This window comes from Moschus berezovskii, chromosome 16 (genome assembly GCF_049115385.1).
Source record: "Moschus berezovskii isolate FMDL1 chromosome 16, NW_MosBer_1.0, whole genome shotgun sequence".
NCBI classification, from domain to species: Eukaryota; Metazoa; Chordata; class Mammalia; order Artiodactyla; family Moschidae; genus Moschus; species Moschus berezovskii.
Window position 1 is genome coordinate 23,723,267 of NC_142475.1, and position 21,602 is coordinate 23,744,868.

The 21,602-nt window shown below is 35.3% G+C and overlaps 1 protein-coding gene across 6 annotated transcripts in view; it reads left to right on the forward strand.

The window, feature by feature from the left end:
• The window catches only part of OXR1 (oxidation resistance 1), a 523,569-nt gene that overhangs the window by 439,122 nt on the left and 62,845 nt on the right, over positions 1–21,602 (forward strand). For all 6 annotated transcript variants that reach the window (XM_088844755.1, XM_088844753.1, XM_088844756.1 and 3 more), the window contains 3 exons: positions 4,881–4,963; positions 8,855–8,962; positions 10,376–10,489. In XM_088844755.1, the coding sequence (XP_088700881.1) occupies positions 4,881–4,963; positions 8,855–8,962; positions 10,376–10,489 (305 nt within the window). The remainder of the gene's footprint in view (positions 1–4,880; positions 4,964–8,854; positions 8,963–10,375; positions 10,490–21,602) is intronic.

A 21,602-nucleotide genomic window follows, 5' to 3' on the forward strand; every position in this document is an offset into this window, starting at 1 on the left:
GAGTCGCAAAGAATCGGACATGACTGAGTGACTGATACTTTGTTTTAGACCTTTAATGAACTCTTTCGCAGATTAAAAAAATACTACTATACAAAGCAAGTGCTGCTGCTGCTGCTGCTGAGTCACTTCAGTCGTGTCCGACTCTGTGTGACCCCATAGACGGAAGCCTACCAGGCTCCCCCGTCCCTGGGATTCTCCAGGCAAGAACACTGGAGTGGGTTGCCATTTCCTTCTCCACAAAGCAAGTGCAGACCATCATTTACTCCTGAAATCAATGAAAGGATATACATTATTAGTTAAAAGTAATCTGAAGTTATATTTTTCATTCCTTTTGAATTGCAAAATGAGGGAAGTGTTTTTAGCTCTCCTGTTTATGAGATAAGAGGAAAGGAATTAATTTTTTAAATGTATTTTAAAATAGCTTTAATGTTTTATCACAAAAAACACACTTAAATATATGCTATTTAATGAAGAAAAATTGGAATATGGTGAAAAGAAAAAGTACTCTTTCTTTAAGAATTATACCATTTTTCATTCCCACCATAACTTAGGAAAACACCTCTTTTTCTACAGCCAAACAGTATTTTTCTTCTTTTTCCACTTTTTAAAAAACAAAATAACTGTTAAGAATTGTGGCAGTTCTAGGTACAGTTTAGGCCGTGGCTTCAAAACATTATTTCATTCAGATTTGATGCTTGCTATGTGTCAGGCTCTTTGTTAGGCATTGAGGAGTCATTGTGGAACAAAGTAGGGTGTTTTATAGGTTACAGTTAGTGGAAGAGATTTAAAAAGAAACTTAAAACTGTGCCAGATGCTGTGAAGGAAACAAAGATGCTATGTGACTAGTAGCAGAGATCTGCCTTAACCTGGGTGATCAGGAAGGTTTTAGGACAGCCTTTTTAAGGACTGTAGAGCTAACTGGGTTTTTTTGAGATTCGAACTTTATTATTTTTATCATTATTTATGCTTCATTAGAACCATTCACCCAACTGAGCTAATTAGATACATATAAACAAACTCTAGTATAGTCAAAATATCAATTAAGATTGGATGGAGGGAAAACAAAGAGGAACATATTTTCTAAATTCCTTAGGCTTAGGTAGAACTAATTTTTCTTTGAAAATTGCTGTTTTAATCTTGTAAAAATTGATAATATATAACATCTTGTTATGTTTATGACCTTATTCAGTTTTGAGTTTATTAGTTTTTTAGAGATTGATTTTATTTAAAATTGTTTAGATAGGAGTGATATTTTATCTGTCCCCTCTTTGTTACATGAAGTATAGATGAGAAAGCTAACACTAATACAGAGTTTAAAACAGATACTATAAACTTGGTGGTAATAATGTGTTCAAATGAAATATCTTGATAAGCAATTGACAAATAGTTGGCACTCTATCTGAAATGGAGTGCATAAAAAGTATGTTTATATATGAAAGCATATCAATCTACTTCATGATGTGTGTAAAGAATACAGTAATTTAATATAACTCCATAGTGAAGATTTTGTTTTTAACTATGATTATATTAGAACTAGAGATGTTTTCCTCTGTGAAGATTAGTGTTACATGCTTCAAACTTGGTTTGGTTAATAATAAATCTTCAAATATAGCTTATTATAATAGGACTAGATGTGTCAAAATATATTTAATTTACTTTTTAATAACTTAATTTACTTTTAATAAATTAATAAATTTTAAATCCTTAATTTACTTTTTAATAACTTCCTTTCAGCTGACAGTTACGTTTCTTCAATTTATTTTTTTAATTGGAGGATAATTGCTTTACAATATTGTGATGGTTTCTGCCATACATCAGTAAGAATCAGCCATAGGTACACATATTTTCCCTCCCTCTTAAACCTTCTTTCTGCCTCCCACCACATCCTACCCCTCTGGGTTGTCAGAGAGCACCCAGTTGAGCTCCCTGCATCATACAGCAAATTGCCAGTGGCTCTCTGTTTACATGTGCTGATACATATGTTAGTCTCTCAATTAATCTGCTCTCTCATTGCTGCTCTCAATTCATCCCACCCTCTCCTTTCCCCACTGTGTCACAAGTCTGTTCTCTATATCTGAGTCTTTATTGTTGTTCTGTTGCTAAGTCAGTCCCGTCCCAACTCTGCACCTCCATAAACTGCAGCGCGCCAGGCTTCCCTGTCCTTTCCTATCTCCCAGAGTTTGCTCAAACTCATGTCCATTGAATCAATGATGCCATCCAACCATCTCATCCTCTGTCATTCGGTTCTCTTGCCGTCAATCTTTCCGAGCATCAGAGTCTTTTCCAATTTGTCAGCTTTTCACACAGGTGACCAAAGATTGGAGCTTCAGCTTCAGCATGAATCCTTCCAGTGAATATTCAGGGTTGATTTCCTTTAGGATTGACTGGTTTGATCTCCTTACTGTCCAAAGGACTCCCATGAGTCCTCTCCAGCACCACAATTTGAAAGCATTTTTTTCCACACTCAGCCTTCCTTGTGGTCCAATTCTCACATCCATACATGACTACTGGCAAAACCATAGCTTTAACTGTATGGACCTTTGTCAGCAAAGTTGGTGTCTCTGCTTTTTAATATGCTGTCTAGGTTGGTCATAGCTTTCCTTCCAAGGAACAAGCGTCTTTTAGTTTCATGGCTGCAGTCACCGTCCTCAGTGATTTTGGAGCCCAAGAAAATAAAATCTGTCATTGCTTCCACTTTATCTATTTGCCATGAAGTGACAGGACCAGATGCCATGATCTTAGTTTTTTGAATGTTGAGTTTTAAACCAGCTTTTCACTCTGCTCTTTCACCTTCATCAAGAGGCTCTTTAATTCTTCTTCACTTTCTGCCGTTAGAATGGTATCATTTGCGTAGCTGAGGTTGTAGATATTTCTCCCAGCAATCTTCATTCCAGCTTGTGCTTCATCCAGCCAAGCATTTAGCATGATGTACTCTGCATATAAGTTAAATAAGCAGGGTAACAATATACACCTTTGACATACTCCTTTCCCAATTTGGAACCAGTCTGTTGTTCCATGTCTGTTTCTAATTGTTGCTTCTTGTCCTGAATACAGGTTTCTCAGGAGGCAGGTCATGTGGTCTGTTATTCCTATCTCTTGAAGAATTTCTCAGTTTGTGTCCTGAATACAGGTTTCTCAGGAGGCAGGTCATGTGGTCTGTTATTCCTATCTCTTGAAGAATTTCTCAGTTTGTTGTGATCCACACCGTCAAAGGCTTTTGCATAGTCAATGAAGCAGAGAAGATCTTTTTTTGGAATCCCTTTGCTTTTTCTCTGATTCAGCAGATGTTGGCAGTTTGGTCTCTGGTTCCTCTGTCTTTTGTAAATCCAGCTTGTACATCTGAAAGTTCTTGTTTCATATACTGTTGTAGCCTAGCTTGAAGGGTTTTGCGCATTACCTTGCTCTCATTTGAAATGAATGCAATTGTACTGTAGTTTGAGCATTCTTTGGCATTACCTTTCTCTGGGATTGGAATGAAAACTGACCTTTTCCAGCCCTGTGACCACTGCTGAGTTTCCACATTTGCTGGCATATTGAGTGCAGCATTTCAACAGCATCATCTTTTAGGACTTTAAATACCTGAACTGGAATTCCACCACCTCCTCTAGCTTTATTTATAGTAATGCATCCAGTGAGTCTCTATCTCTGCCCTACAAATTGCTACCCTACAAATGTTACGTCAGTAACATTTTTCTAAATTCCATATATATGTGTTAATATGCAATATTTGTTTTTTTCTTTCTGACTTCACTCTGTACAACAGGTTCTAGGTTTATCTACCTCACTAGAACTAACTCAAATTTGTTCCTTTATATGACTAATAGTCCATTGTTTATATGTACCACAACTTCTTTATCCATTCATATGTCAATGGACATCTACATTGGTTCCATGTCCCGGCTATTGTAAATAGTGCTACTGTGAACACTGGGGTGTGTGTGTTTTAGAATCATGGTTTTCTCAGGGTATATGCCCAATAGTGGGATTTCTGGGTTATATGGTAGTTTTATTCCAAGTTTTTAAGTGATGACTCCATACCCTGCGTGTAACTCAGCAGTAGTGCCCTGCCTCCATGGCTTCCAAGCTTTCCTTCAGAAGCATTCCCTGTGGCCATATCTTCTCTCCTGACCCCTCTGGCTATCTCTCTGAAGTCAAAAGCAGTCCTTGCCCTGGGATTGCTCTCCAGTCCCTACACTCCAGCTCCCAGCCATCACACATTCTGGTGGACTTGCATTCCTGTCCAGGGTATGTAGGGTCATGCCCCAGACTGTCTGTGTGGGTCTCACTATTCAGACTGTCACGTATCAGCTGCTTCACTCGCCAACAGTTTTGAATGCTTCCCCTCGGTCCCAACTGATTGCCCCAAATGTGGGGATCTCACCCCTGCTTCAGCTTCCCCACCTGGTGGGTGCACGTCTGACCCTGCTCACTCTCCTCTTCTTTTTTCCTTCCTTCCTTCATCCTGCTGAGTTGTGTGTGGCTCTATATATTTCTTTCTGGTGGTCGGGGACCCCTGCCAGCCTCCATTCGTGTTCCGCATGATCTTTTGCATCTGATCTTCTGTGTTCCTGGTACATCCATGGAGAGAGATGTGCTCCACGTCCACCTGCTTCTCCGCCATCTTGCCTCCCTCCTTCCTTAGGTTCTGAATTGATTTCCAGTTACTGTAGCACTTCATACCGGTCAGTTTGTAAACCTAGCAGGGAAGGAAGTACATTTGCTTATTTTGATACTTGGTTGTATTTTAGAGCAGAGAATCCTAGGTGGCAAGCTCTATTCCTGGTGAATCTGTAAATGTCTGCTCCCTCAGCTCTATTTAGCTGTCCTTAAATTACTCTGAAAGGGAAAATAATAGAATTTTACATCATCTTTTTTTCCAGATACTGGCCAAAAGAAGACCCTAGACAAAAAAGATGGGAGAAGAATGTCTTTTCAGAAACCCAAAGGGACTATTGAATATACTGTAAGTTATTTGTTTTGGAAAAAGTTGATTTCTGTTTGTGATAGTCTTATTGGAGGTATTCTTTGTTTATACTGTAAATGAGACAAGGGTTCCTAATTGCCTTATTTTAAAAATCTGTACTTCACTGTCAATAACTTTTACTAACAATGATACTTCAGTTTTTAATTGTATTTAGGATTTTTTTTTCTTAAAGAGAAATTTTATTAAGTGTGATTTGAAGGTAATTATTCTAGAAAATTTAGTAAAATAATAGTTTACTGGGAGTTAAAGTTTCTGTGCTGCAATAATTTTTATTAGATTGGGCTTTTAGGGAAGCACTTACTTTTTTAAAAATGTGATCTTCATTGTATTCCCAGCAATGATAATGAGAATGAGAATGACAGAATATGGAAAAAGCAAATTGATATTAATTTTCTAGAATAACCTCTCTCATTCGATTATTTGCAATGATATATAGCTGAGTTTCTCTGTTCTAGAAATGACTCTCAAAAATGTCCTTAGAGTCAGCTTTTCATATTTCTGGTTACTATGGAGAACTGAAGTAAAAAATCTAATCTGTGGTATGCTGCTTATTTGATTAAATGTAAATGTTGTTAGATAATGTTATAAAGCAGTTATTTTAACTATATAGTTTGTCTAATATTTTGTTATATCTGTATTAAGAAAACAGTTTATACATTTGTGTCATCACAAAGCCTTCCAATCTTGGCTTGAGTCTTGATTATTTTTTATAAATTCTAAAAATTGAACAAAGTATCAAAACCTTGAGTTACATTTTATTTTCATAAAGTGTGTAATTGACAGTTTGAAATTTTAAGTATTTTTAAAAGGTTTGAAATGACATAATTTAGGGTAGAAATGTATTTACTACTATCAGAAGAATCTTCTCTCAAACATACTATAAACTTGAGTGTGCTCGTACCTTCTCTTCCTGATTTGAGAAACTAAGAATATAAATTCAGACAGTAAACTCTTTTTTTTTTTTATTTTTATTTTACAATATTATATTGATTGGTTTTGCCATACATTGATATGAATTTGCCCCGGGTTTACATAAGTTCCCCCTCCTGAACCGCCCTCCCACTCTTAAGTAGCGTAATTTTATGTTTCATTAAGGCGTAAGACTGTAGGCATGGGGCATTTCACTGTCTACGTATGTAACCACATGATTGTGAAGAACTATGAAATTTTAGTTGGTTTTGAATTCAAGAGCTTACCGATTTTTTTTCTCGTAATTCAATAAAACTTGTGTTATTGGTTGCAAATTGAAATTTAACTTAAGAACCGTTATTTTGGGGAAAAGGTTAATTGAAATTTGCAGTTACAATTGACCCTTTTTATCCTTGGGTTCTGCATCCACAGATTCAACCAACCATGGATTGAAATATTTGGGGGAATAAAATTCCAGAAAATTCCAAAAAGCAAAACTTGAATTTCCCTTACTGACCACTGTTTACTTACATTGTATTATAAGAAACCTAGACATGATTTAATGTATATGAAGGACATGTGTAGGTTATATGCAAATACTGTGCCATTTTATGTAAGGGATTTGAGCGCCTGTGGACTTTTATATCTGTGGGACTGCTGGAACAAATCTCCCAGGATACTGTATTTTACACCTGTTTCGCTGGTTCTGCTCTTGTTAATTCCAAATGTGAGTGGTCCCTTGTATCTTTTCGGTTTTCCATTTCCATTCTATTAATTGGAAATCTTAAGAACTTTACTATATCTGAAGTGAGACCCAAACTTTTTTTCTATTTCTACCTTTCTAGATGCTTGCATTTCTTACTACTAACTTCATATTTAATAAACTATAGAAAACCTTATACCAGTTCTTTCTTCATCTTTGCCCAGTGCCTAGTTTTTTATTCCATTTACCATCAGTCTGTTGTTCATCCAGGTTGGCATTTTTGGATTTAGTGTCAGTTGCTCATTAACGTCCTGGAGAAGGTAATGGCAAGCCACTTCAGTACTCTTGCCTAGAAAATCGCATGGACAGAGGAGCCTGGTGGGCTGCAGTCCATGGGGTCGCTACTAGTCGGGCACGAATGAACGACTTCACTTTCACTTTTCACTTTCACACATTGGAGAAGGAAATGGCAACCCACTCCACTGTTCTTGCCTGGAGAATCCCAGGGACGGGGGAGCCTGGTCAGCTGCCGTCTATGGGGTTGCACAGAGTCGGACACGACTGAAGCGACTTAGCAGCAGCAGCAGCTCATTAACGTTCACACCTGTGACATTCTATAACTACTACTGTATTACCACCTCATTCAATCCATTCCCATATTCTCGAGTCTTATCTGAAAATATTATACCTTAATTTCTTTCTTTACATTTTTACTTTATTACTTTAAAGATGATCTACTGCTGTAGTATTATATTGGTTTTTCTGCATCAGTTCTCTTGTCTCATTAATCCTAGACCTGTTGCCACAAATCTAAATGCGTCTCAGCCACATAACTTTATTGCTTTATATTGGTGGGTTTTTCTTAATTACTTGATTACCGCAATTAGTAAGAATAGTGAAGATGAAATGTGCATTAATTCATATGAAAAAAAGTAACTTTGTAAATTTTCAGATGTTACAGCAAAGTAAAATTGGTTTACAGAGAGCTTTTACTTACATTATCTCAAAAAAAAGTAAGTGACGTACCATCTCACTGCATAGATGAGAAAGTTTACACAGAAGGGAGCAGAACTAGGTTATTAATTCGTGTCTTTGGCATCAGTTTGGTTTTAAAACCTTAAAAGGGAAATATGTATTTATTGGATATTTTTAGCCCCCCCACATTCATATCTACTTTTCCTGATTTTTCAAAGTCTCTTGTAGTCTAATTCAAAATACCCTATTAATATCATCCTTTCTTGAGATTTAACTCTAGTTATTTCCCTTCCTAAAATCATAAATTCATAAGTGTACTGTGGACGGTTTAGGTGGAAGAGAAAGTATCTCACAAATGTGTTTTGTAACTTTTCTATCTCTGATATGTCCGTTCTATTCTTTCCACTTTGAATGTTCTTTTCCCTTTTCTTTACTTCTCAAATTCCTACCCCTTCATCAAGATTTAGCTTTAAATCTTTTCCGTAAAACCTTTCTTGGACATTTAGGAACAAATATGTTGCTTTATCTCTACTCAGCTTTTGTTGTATTTGTTGTTTCATTTAAACTGCTTTTCATCTTTTATATGCTCTTTTTTTGTCTTTCTTATTTTCCAACTAGATTGTAAACCTTTTTGCAGTAAAACTATATAATTGCACTTCATTTTGTTCTCTACAGAGCTCTCATAATGCTTTATTTATGGAGAATTCTAAAGGAATATGTTGACCAATCAAATGACTTTTTTGTTTCAGGATAATTGGCAATTAAATCTCATAATTTGAGATTTCTATAAGTATGATTCATTAAGATATACTGATTCACAAACATATTCCTCAGCTTTGGTTTGAATATATTTTCTAATTTATCCATTTAAATGACAGGTTAGGTACATAAAGATTACTAGAAATAGCATTTTAAGTTTAATACAACATGCTTTGTTAAAGTAAAATTACTTTATAAAAGTTACATATATTTTTAGAAACTATTGTATATTGCTAATAAAGCTTTTGTAAGATAAAAATCACTTATGTTTTGTATTTTGAAATTGCTTGAAGTAGAGAACTACATGTAATTGTAATGTATGATGGTAAAGCATATACTCTGATAATAGGTTGAGACTAATTGTTAACAAATGCAAAATTTCTCAAGCTATTCTATCTCTAAAGATGGAAATACACCACTTACTAATCAAGTGTAAGATTGTTCCATAGACATATTAATGATCATTAAGCCTTATGGTTTAGATTTTCTCTTTTAACACATCAATTTCTTTTTCTTTTAAACAGGTTGAATCAAGGGATTCTTTGAATAGTATAGCCCTGAAATTTGATACAACGCCCAACGAACTTGTTCAGTTAAATAAATTATTCTCCCGAGCAGTTGTTACTGGACAGGTATCATTTTCTAAATGCCTTGATGGTTAGAAGCATTCAGTTGTTAAGACAGTGTCCATTGCAATATAGTTAATTTAAGAAGAATAATTTTGTGTGTACTTTGAACGAATCATATTGGTTTTAGAAGAGATTAAATGTCACTTATATCCATGTGAATTTTTAATACATATTGAAAATAACTAAATTGTCTTTTCAAATATAATTTTAAAGAGCTTTTATAAGTATTCAAAGCAGTACATGTATATGATAAAAAAATTCAAATTTCTTTAAGGGTAATTTATCTCACACTTAAAGTTTTCCTTTTTCAGAAGCAACCGCAGTTACCAGTTTGTATACCCTTCCAAAAATACTCTAGCCCTTCTTTCTTCCTTTTTTTTTAAAAATAATTTTGATCTGGGAAAATGTTCTATTTATGCCTAACTCAGTCTCAGACTTTCTCATATATCTAGAATGTTGCACTGTACCAGTATACAGGTATGCATTGGAAATATTGCTGATTTGGTTCCAAACCACTGCAGTAAAACAAATATCACAGTAAAGCAGGTCATAGAATTTTTTGGTTTCCCAGTGTGTATAACTGCACTGTAGTCTGTTAAGTGTGTAATAGCATTATGTATAAAAAAAGTATATACCTCAATTTAAACCTTAATTTGAGAGAACGTTATTGCTAAAAAATGCTAACCATCATCTGAACCTTCAGAGAGTCATAATTTTTTTGTAGTAGTCACTGATCTCATATTAGCATAACAAACATAATAGTAGTAAAATGTTTGAAATATTTCAGGGATTACCTAATTGTAACACACAGACAGAAAATGAGCAAATGCTGTTGGAAAATGGCACTGATAGACTTGCTTGACTCAGGATTGCTGCAGATTTTCAATCTGTAAAAACGTAGTATGTGTGGAGCACAGTAAGGTGATGCACAGTAAAACAAAGTATGCTTGTATTATGATTTAACTCAGCACAGTAAACTTTAGGTTTTCTGCTTTTTTTGCTATTGTAAACGTTGCTTAAGGAACACTCTTGTTTGTATATTTTTCTTTATATTCAGGTATATCTATAAAGTGAAATCCTAGACGTAAAATGGCTCAGTTAAAGAATGTGTGCATTTTAAACTTTGCTGGCTGTTCCCAAATTGTCCTTTAAGAGGAACACCCATAATTTATCAGGATCATTGTTTCCCTTCACTATCACCCACAGTCTGTGTTATCAAACCTATCTAAATTAAATTTGAATCTTTTTAAACTTTGTTAAAGATTATTTCAGTAATCATACTTTTTTTTAATCTGAAAGTTTTAATTTTTTAAATTTATTTCTGAAGGATATTGTTAATGGTGTTTTCTTAGAGAACACCATCTGATTATTAACATTTTAATTTGACTGAATCTTTATGTGAATGTTTTCTTTCAGGTTTTATATGTTCCTGATCCTGAATATGTCTCCAGTGTTGAGAGCTCTCCATCTCTAAGCCCCATAAGTCCTCTGTCACCAACATCGTCCGAGGCAGAATTTGAGAAGACCACTGTAAGTTTCCCTTCTTTACAGAGCTATCAGGAAATGGCACTGTATATATATCATCATTATTTAATCTTAGTTTGACTATGGCTAGAATAAAATGTTACCTAATTTTGTTAATTAAATTTGTAAGTCCCAATTTTTAAAGTGAAACATTCTTATTAAATCAGACCGCTTAAATTAACTTACTGTTAGTGGTGGTAGTAATCCAAAGATATTCATCAGCCCTTTTATAAATATCATATAATAATTTATAAATGTCATAATAATTTAAATTTAATTGATATTAAATATTTAAATAATAATTTAAATATTTAATAAGTTAATCATATAATATCATGTTGGCTATCTTATAAAAATGACAACACTGTACCTTTGTGACCCCATGGACTGTAGCCCACCAGGCTGCTCTGTCCATGGAATTCTCCAGGTAAGAATACTAGAGTGGGTAGCCATTCCCTTCTTCAGGGCATCTTCCTGACCCAGGGATCAAACCCAGGTCTCCTGCATTGCAGGCAGATTTCTTACAGTGTGAGCCACCAGGGAAGCCCATGAAAGGGATATATTACATTTATTCTCATCATCGATGAAAATGGAAGTGAGGTTCTAATGATAGGTATTACTGGACCAAACGATGCAGGAATACCTTTTTGAACATGGCCATACCGTTTTCTCATGGGCCTTAACAAAGAGATGTATTCATAAAGGGCAATGACAAAGGAGAGTAGTGTAACCTTCCGTTCCGTTCAGTCGCTCAGTCGTGTCCGACTCTTTGCGACCCCGTGGACTGTAGCCTACCAGGCTTCTCCGTCCATGGGATTCTCCAGGCAAGAATACTGGAGTGGGTTACCGTTTCCTTCTCCAAGTGTAACCTTAGGTTAGGTTAATTTAGCTTGTGTTCCGTAGTCTAAAACAAAATTGTGAAAAGCTTGACTATAGCATTTTGTCTGACTAGAAACCGGTGGGGTCCTTTTCTTGTCCTTTGCTTTAACCCAAATCTGCCTACTAAGTGGCTTTATTGAAAGTCATAAGATCAAAGAGAAGAGAGTGCTAAAGCTCAAGAGAGCAATAAAACCTACCTGAAAATGCTGTCTTCTTCACTTTGCCATATTGGTAAAAGAGAGGGAAAGAACAGTAGAGCCGTGAAATGTTTTTAAACTTTAGTGTCTCAGCTTCTGTCAGAGGTGGCCCCAGAGTGTCCTCTAATATGACTAGTCATATGAGTAAATTCTTTCTCCCTGAGATGAATCCAGGAAAACGGTAAGAAACATGAGTTCTTGAAGTTCCCTTTACCCAAGTGATAGTCATCACCTACTGTCTGATTGTGGGCAGTCGTCAGAAATAATTCTTTTGAACAGTAATTTTATAAACTTTAGTTATATCTTTTTAAAGCTAGAAATATATTCATTACTAGCCTCTCAGATAATATTCCCATGTGACTTTTTATATACAATATCTCAAGTGCTTCTGTCTCTATATTGTAATTATTGAATGTATATTTCCCACACTCTGTGTGTAAGTTCCTTAGAAGCAAGGATTTTATGATCTTATGTTTTATTTGATATAATTCATCTGTATTATATTAATTCAAATATTGTTTATTAGTTTTTTAATATGTTTTCCCATAAATTGTCAAAAGTGTATATTTTCTAATATTCACTGATTGGTTTCCTGAATGTTTAGCTTTTTAACGGCTTATTTATAAGGCTAAAATGTTATTAACATAAAGGATCTCAGTGGGGTTTTTAATATTTTATTTTTATATGAAATATAATCTTTGGGAATTATCAGACAGTCCCCCCTCATGTTTTTATATATTGATAAAGAAATGTGGAAGAAGATAGAATGAAAGTGAGAGTAAATATATGATAAAGAGCTAAAATTTACTATGTGTCACATAAAATTCTAAGCAGTTTAAAAGAATCACCATCTAAGCCTAACCTCAAACTTAAGAGATAAGCGCCTGGCCTGGCTGTCTTTGCTTTTCCCTGTAGACCTATTCTACATCCTTCTTCATCCTTTCAGGTGGTAGCCTGCATCATGGATGGGCCACCTTGACCTTTTGTTTCTGTTGGTTTTGGTCTTCTGAGAACATTAACAGAAGATAAGAGGAACAGAGGAGGAGCATATTTATTCAGCTGTCTTCCTACGGGGCCACTCCAGAGTGGCTGCCTTCTTCAGCAGCTCATTTCTTGTCATATGACCGTTTTCACCGAGTCCTCCCTGTTTGTCTGTCTCCCTTACTTCTTTGGGCCTAAGGGTGATAATGAAGCCTCTGTTGTTGTTTGCCCTAAATTTTCGTATACACTGCATACCTTTGTAATCAGTTCTATTATTATACTCTCCTAAAATCATTCAGATTGGTGAGCCATCTGTTTCTTCCGGTAAATTAACAGTACAGTACTTATTTTATACATGAGGAAGCTGAGGGAGAAAGATCAAATACTCTGTGTCTATCACTCAATTTGCTAGTGTCTGAATCAGGATTCCAAGGCAGGTTAGTCCAGAGTCCATGTTTTTTGAATTTTCACTTTATAGCTGGAAATTGGTAACTCAGAAACTACTGTTGCTCAGTAAATATTTGGACCCAGCTCCTAAAGATAGGTAATATTTAATCATTGTGAATGTAGTAAGACCTATCACTTTTGTACTGTGAACATTTCTTAAAAAAATTTTTTTTAATCTGTCATTCTTTTATAAATATAGAAACCTTCTTTGTTTACCTCCTTTGATTTCTCTTCTATGCATCTTAAAATTTATTTATTATACTAATGTCATTTTAGGCTAGAGCTGCTAGTGTGATATACTCAGTATAGAATTCAGAGGAAAAATGTTTAACATACTACTACTACTACTAAGTCACTTCAGTCGTGTCCGACTCTGTGTGACCCCATAGACGGAAGCCCACCAGGCTCCCCCTTCCCTGGGATTCTCCAGGCAAGAACACTGGAGTGGGTTGCCATTTCCTTCTCCAACGTGTGAAAGTGGAAAGTGAAAAGTGAAAGTGAAGTCGCTCAGTCGTGTCCCCGACCCTTAGCGACCCCACGGACTGCAGCCTACCAGGCTCCTCCATCCATGGAATTTTCTAGGCAAGAGTACTGGAGTGGCTTGCCATTGCCTTCTCCGAATGTTTAACATAAGTAATATGTAAAAGTGACATGATTTTAAATAACTTTTAATTTCTTCTTTATGTTAATATATTCCACTGAAGAATGGGACAGTAGATAGCTGTATTTTCCTTAATATAAAACACTCTCTAGTGTACTCTTAAGTGAAAAATAAGAAAAGAAGAGTACTTCTAATATGTTAAAGAAATATAATTTTCAAATTATATTTCATGGTAGTAAGAAAATACAATTTTGAAAAACTTCTGTGAGATTCTATGGGAGGCCTAGAAGGTCTTACAGGAGAAAATATATAAAGTATTAATAGAGTTCAGACACACTAAAAGCTTCTTTTTAAGCATAAACAATTATGTTGCTGCAGTTACTGTTAATATTTTAAAAGTACTTACCATGCATTTATTATTGAGGAAGCTATAGCATAGAGAGAATGAGTAATTTATATACGTCACATACTTAATGAGTGGTAAAGCTGAGATTTAAATCCTGACAGTCTGCATTCAGATTTCATGTTACATTCTTAATCACTTTTTGAACTAATTGATTAAAGCTTAAGGATCAGCAGTATGCATTCTCTGAGATTGAAACATACAATCTTAAAATATTTGTGCACAAGTTGTAGAAACTAGAAAGTTTGTAGTAAAGAGCTGTGTGGAAGTAATATAGCAAATTATTGCTTAACAAAGCAAAAATAAAAGTAAAGCAGATGATTCAAAAGTATTGCTTAGAATGATTAAAAGGTGAACAAAAATATTGCTTTGTTTCTTCTTTACTCCCAATATAAGGTTCTCTGGACTCTTTAATATATTGCTCTTCTGTTTTTATATCTGAAAAAATTACTTGCCTGTATTCGTTTCCTAGAATTGCTGTGACAAAGGATCACAAAATGGGTGGTTTAAATAAGAAATTTACCTCGCAGTTCTAGAGACTAGACATCTGGAATCAAGATGTTGGCAGGGGTATGGTATCTCCTTACGAGGGAGGGTCCTTCCTTGCCTCCTCTAGCATCTGGTGTTTACCCACAATCCTTGTCATTCTTTGTCTTGTTAGATCACTCCAGTTTCTGCCTTTGTAGTCACGTGGCTGTCTTCTCCCTGTGTGTTTGTGCCTTCACATAGCGGTCTCCTCTTCAGATAAAGAAACCAGTTAAGTTGGATTAAGGGTCCACTCTACTCCTGTATGACTTCAGCTTAACTTCATCTGTGAAAACCTGATTTCAAAATAAGGTCACATTCTGAGGAAGAGGGTTAGGACTTTAGCATATCTTCTTGGGTGATACAGTGAACCCATAAATTTGCCTTTTATAAAATTTAAAGAGAATCACAGAGTTTAGTCAGGAAGCTGTAGAAGATTTTCTAACTCTAGTCAAATAACATTTTTTTTTAGAAGACATTCAGTGACTATTTTCTTCAGGTATAGATGAGAAGATATATAAAAGAGTGATGTTAATTTCTTACAGAGTTTTGGGGATCTTGACAATATATGTGGTATCTAATAAAATAAACCTCTCTCTATTTTAATCAAACTAAGCACATAATTCATTGACATATTGAACTTATATACCTGAAAAGTTAAATCATAGCACAGATGCAGGAAGTTAAAAAAATTTTAGTTAGAAATATCAATGTGGGTTGAAGAGATTAAATACAGCATATGCTTCAAAAATTGTACTCATATATGCCATCCTTAAACTAGTTACAAACATTCCTCTCCCCTCTCTTTCCCTTCCTCTTTACTCCCTGCTTCTTCTGTCTTTTTTAATACTATTATATATTTAAACCAATAATAAATTTTAAATCCCTAAAATATGTACATGTGAAGTATATTTTACCTATTATATATTATATATATAAATTATTATTTTAACTTGCATGCTTTTAAATTAAATTTTCATATGTAAATATGTAACATATACTTTGTTAAATAATAAACATAAACTTATGTTACATATTATATTAAAATAAAGTTAACTATAAATGCCAAATGTATAAATAACACATGAATTGTATATTATCTACATATTGTATAATATAATTTAGCTTTGGTGCTTTTAAACTTAATTTAAAAACCAGGAGCTTATTCAGTTCAGTACAGTTCAGTTCAGTCGCTCAGTCGTGTCCGACTCTTTGCGACCCCATGAATCACAGCACACCAGGCCTCCCTGTCCATCACCAACTCCCGGAGTTCACTCAAACTCACCTCCATCGAGTCGATGATGCCATCCAGCCATCTCATTCTCTGTCGTCCCCATCACCTCCCACCCGCAATCCTTCCTAGCATCAGATTCTTTTCCAGTGAGTCAACTCTTCGCATGAGGTGGCCAAAGTATTGGAGTTTCAGCTTTAGCATCAGTCCTTCCAATGAACACCCAGGATTGATCTCCTTTAGAATGGACTGGTTGGATCTCCATGCAGTCCAAGGGAATCTCAAGAGTCTTCTCCAGCACCACAGTTCAAAAGCATCACTTCTTCAGCGATCAGCTTTATTCACGGTCCAACTCTCACATCCATACATGACCACGGGAAAAACCATAGCCTTGACTAGACGGACCTTGATTGGAAAAGTAATGTCTCTGCTTTTTAATATGCTATCAAGGTTGGTCATAACTTTCCTTCCAAGGAGTAAGTGTCTTTTAATTTCATGGCTGCAATCAGCATCTGCAGTGATTTTGGAGCCCCCCAAAATAAAGTCTGACACTGTTTCCACTGTTTCCCCATCTATTTCCCATGAAGTGATGGGATCAGATGCCATGATCTTCATTTTCTGAATGTTGAGCTTCAAGCCAACCTTTTCACTCTCCTCTTTCACTTTCATCAAGAGGCTTTTGAGTTCCTCTTCACTTTCTGCCATAAGGGTAGTGTCATCTGCATATCTGAGGTTATTGATATTTCTCCCAGCAATCTTGATTCCAGCTTGTGCTTCTTCCAGCCCAGCGTTCCTCATGATGTACTCTGCATATAAGTTAAATAAGCAGGGTGACAATATACAACCTTGACATACTCCTTTTCCTATTTGGAAGCAGTCTGTTGTTCCATGTCCAGTTCTAACTGTTGCTTCCTGACCTGCATACAGGTTTCTCAAGAGGCAGGTCAGATGGTCTGGGATTCCCATCTCTTTCAGATTGTTCCACAGTTTATTGTGATCGACACAGTCAAAGGCTTTGGCATAGTCAATGAAGCAGAAATAGATGTTTTTCTGGAACTCTCTTGCTTTCTCCATGATCCAGCGGATGTTGGCAATTTGATCTCTGGTGCCTCTATCTTTTCTAAAACCTGCTTGAACATCTGGAATTTCACAGTTCACATATTGCTGAAGCCTGGCTTGGAGAATTTTGAGCATGACTTTTGTAGCGTGTGAGATGAGTGCAGTTGTGCGGTAGTTTGAGCATTCTTTGGCATTCCCTTTCTTTGGGATTGGAATGAAGACTGACCTTTTCCAGTCCTGTGCCACTGCTGAGTTTTCCAAATTTGCTGAAATATTGAATGCAGAACTTTCACAGCATCATCTTTCAAGATTTGAAATAGCTCAATTGGAATTCCATCACCTCCACTAGCTTTGTTCGTAGTGATGCTCTCTAAGGCCCACTGCACTTCACATTCCAAGATGTCTGGCTCCAGGTGAATGATCACGCCATCGTGACTATCTTAGTCGTGAAGATCTTTTTTGTACAGTTCTTCTGTGTATTCTTACCACCTCTTCTTAATATCTTCTGCTTCTGTTAGGTCCATACCATTTCTGTCCTTTATCGAGCCCATCTTTGCATGAAACGTTCCCTTGATATCTCTAATTTTCTTGAAGATATCTCTTGTTTTTCCTATTCTGTTGTTTTCCTCTATTTCTTTGCATCGATCACTGAGGAAGGCTTATCTCTCCTTGCTATTCTTTGGAACTCTGCATTCAGATGCTTATATCTTTCCTTTTCTCCTTTGCTTTTCGCTTCTCTTCTTTTCACAGCTATTGTAAGGCCTCCTCAGACAGCCATTTTGCTTTCTTGCGTTTCTTTTCCGTGGGGATGGTCTTGGTCCCTATCTCCTGTACAATGTCATGAACCTCTGTCCATAGTTCATCTGGCATTCTATCTATCAGATCTAGACACTTAAATCTATTTCTTACTTCTACTGTATAATCATAAGGGATTTGATTGAGGTCATATCTGAATGGTCTAGTGGTTTTCCCTACTTTCTTCAATTTAAGTCTGAATTTGGCAATAAGGAGTTCATGATCTGAGCCACAGTCAGCTCCTGGTCCTGTTTTGGTAACTATAGAGCTTCTCCATCTTTGGCTGCAAAGAATATAATCAGTCTGATTTCGGTGTTGACCATCTGGTGATGTCCTTGTGTAGAGTCTTCTCTTGTGTTGTTGGAAGAGGGTGTTTGCTATGACCAGTGCGTTCTCTTGGCAAAACTCTATTAGCCTTTGCTGTGCTTCATTTTGTGCTCCAAGGCCAAATTTGCCTGTTACTCCAGGTGTTTCTTGACTTCCTACTTTTGCATTCCAGTCCCCTATAATGAAAAGGACATCTTTTTTGGGTGTTAGTTCTAAAAGGTCTTGGAGGTCTTCATAGAACTGTTCAACTTCGGCTTCTTCAGCATTACTGGTTGGGGCATAGACTTGGATTATTGTAATATTGAATGGTTTGCCTTGGAAACGAACAGAGATCATTCTGTCGTTTTTAAGATTGCATCCAAGTACTGCATTTCGGACTCTTTTGTTGACCCTGATGGCTACTGCATTTCTTCTAAGGGATTCCTGCCCACAGTAGTAGACATAATGGTCATCTGAGTTAAATTCACCCATTCCAGTCCATTTTAGTTCACTGATTCCTAGAATGTCTATGTTCACTCTTGCCATCTCCTGTTTGACCACTTCCGATTTGCCTTGATTCATGGACCTAACATTCTAGGTTCCTATGCAGTATTGCTCTTTACAGCATCTGACCTTGCTTTTATCACCAGTCACATCTACAACTGGGTATTTGTTTCGCTTTGGCTCCATCCCTTCATTCTTTCTGGAGTTGTTTCTCCACTGATCTCCAGTAGCATACTGGGCACCTACCGACCTGGGGAATTCTTCATTCTGTATCCTATCATTTTGCCTTTTGATACTGTTCATGGGATTCTCAAGGCAAGTATATTCAGTTCAGTTCAGTTCTGTTCAGTAGCTCAGTAGTGTCCAACTCTCCGCGACCCCATGAATCACAGCACGCCAGGCCTCCCTGTCCATCACCAAACTCCCGGAGTTCACTCAAACTCATGTCCACAGAGTCGGTGATTCCATCCTAGGGAGTTACAATTTTTAAGATGTGCTTTTTAAATGATGGTGATCTAATTATAACTTAGTCTTATATTCTTAGAACAAAATTTTATATTTGAAATATGTGAAAACTTCATATTAGGACTTAGTATTTATGTAGATTTTAGGAAAGCAGTTCTTTATATAGAAGAAACCTCTACATTTGTAACATCACAAATAGTTAAATTACTGAGTAAGAGTTTTCTTTAGATTCTGAAAGGGAGCATTGTTTTCATAATTAGAATTTAAAAACTGATTCTTCTTTGCTTTTTAACCTGGTTGCTAAAAAGTTCAAAGCAAGATCCAAAATCCCAAGTACAGCACATAAAATTGCATTTAAATTTTTCTTCACTTTAGTATTTTCATTTTTTATTTGTATTATATTTTAGTTTCTTTTAAAAGCCTCAAATTTTTAAGGAGTGGAGTTTAAATTCTGAGAGTGATAATTAAGCATAATAATTTATATGAAATAAATGGTACCCATCATATTTATTGGTTAAGAAATGTACATTGCTTTAAAAATAACATTTCTTGTAGATTATATTATTTATGTTGTATGAAATAAAATGTTGGTATTTCTGTGCCTTGTATGGCTTTTCCTCCTCAAATTTTATATACCTTAAACTATGTGTTACCGGAGAACAAACATTTCTACATATTTTCAGTCACTAAAGGGCAAAACCTCCATAAAGCCAAGGCAGCATGGGAAAAGGAGAGTTTGTAGTTGCTAATTAGCTTATGATAATGATTTATAATAATAGTCTACAAATCATATAATACTTACTCGTACTGAATAGAAAAACAGATGGCCTTTTTGGGTCACTTGTCATAAAATTGCTTTGCTTTTGCACGTTTGAACAATTGAAGTGATTATTGAGGCTTGATAATTTTTAATTCTATATTTTTAAGAACTTTTCCATCCCTTGTGGCTAAAGCAAAATTGCACAAAGGAGCTTCAGAAAGCACTCAAGTAAGCCTCAAAATCACCTTATTAAGAAACAGAATTTATGAATTCACAGAAATACAGAGATGCTGATGCTTTGCATCAGTATGTGTGTGAGTTAAAATGAAGTCTGATTTTGATTCCTCCAAACAATTTTGATTTCTTTTAAAGAACTACTCTTTGTGCTGTACTTGAAGCATTTGTTAAACTAATCTGTGTTATTTTTAATAGGATTACATTGACAAATCGGAATTGTTAATGATACTGAGTTGTATAATAGAATTTGAGACTGTGATGTAACAACCGCAAACTTGTTCTTTGAGGTCTATTTTTAAGGGAAATATTTTACAGTGTAACAAGGTACACACAGTTTTTGTGAATAATACGGTTATATAGTAGATGATGTTGTCACCTGATTTGAGAATAAGTGAACAACATCACAAACTTTATTTGTAATTTTGTGCCAACTTGCAGGGGACTTTCTGATGTCTTTGTATTAACTTTTCCCTCCTGTGCACACAGTCATATAGAAGACTATTTGAAATGGAAAGTACATAGTATTCTAGTTAAGCTCACTAGTTGATTTGTTGGCAATGTGGGTTTTCATCTTAGCTTCATCTTACTCACTGGGCAAGTTACTGAATTTGGCCAAGCATAAGTTTACTCAAAAATTAAGGTAATGGAAAAATAAATAAAAGTAAATTAAGGCACTAGTATGTGCCTTATGGTTTTTATAACACGTAAATATAAAGGTTCCAATTAATATTATTATTAATGTCCCTTATTTACTTGTGCTAAATGAATTTATATATGATACAAAACTCTTAGATACAGTACTGCCAGATGCATCAGGATGAATGGGAAGTTAATAATTTGCATCATAAAATGAAAAGATTGATAATAATGATTTACAGTGTCATGCAGCATTAAAATACAATTTCATTTTAGATTTTTAAAAAATATAGCTATAGTATATTAAATGTAGTTGTTTTACAGTGTTCTTAACTGGTCTATCTTCAAAAATATCTGATGAATATCTGCTCAAGTGTTTGGGATTCAAACCTCCATTTTAGGAAGGGCATATGAAATTTAGAAAGGAAGTCTAAAATTTCTTTGCTCATCTAGGCTTAAGAAATTAGATCTACTTATTAGAGTAGGAAAAGTTATGTTAAAATTTGGTAGTTCTTTTCAAGTGTATAAAAGTCTGTGAGATTGATGAAGAAGCAGTCTTGTTTATTATTTCAAAAGGACAAGTCATAACTATTAGGTATTAAGTACAGTGTGGCAGGTTTTAGTTCAAAACTCTGACAAACCTTGCTGTTATATGAAAACTGTTTTATAAGTTATTGTGAATTTACTCATAAGACATGAAATGCTTTTGTTAGAGGTATTTAAAACAGAGATTAAAAGGCACCTGTCTGATCGTCTAACTTTTGTACATAATACTGATCTTTGGGAGAACTATGAGTTCTATGAACTTAGATATAAAAAATTTTAAGTGAAATCTAACATTTTTAAGGATTAAGAGTATAAGCAGTAAACTGCAGTAAAGCACCAGACATACAGTGACTTTGTCCCCAGCAGAACTCACATATTTTCAAATCAATTTAGTATTGCTGTAGATATCACAGACTGTTGTCTATGGCCATGTACTTCAAAATTATCATTATAAGAGTCATCTCTAGATCTTGTTATTTAATGTATTAATAAAGAAGCATATATACCTATATATCCAATTAAAAAGTGTTTTGATAATTGTGTTTCA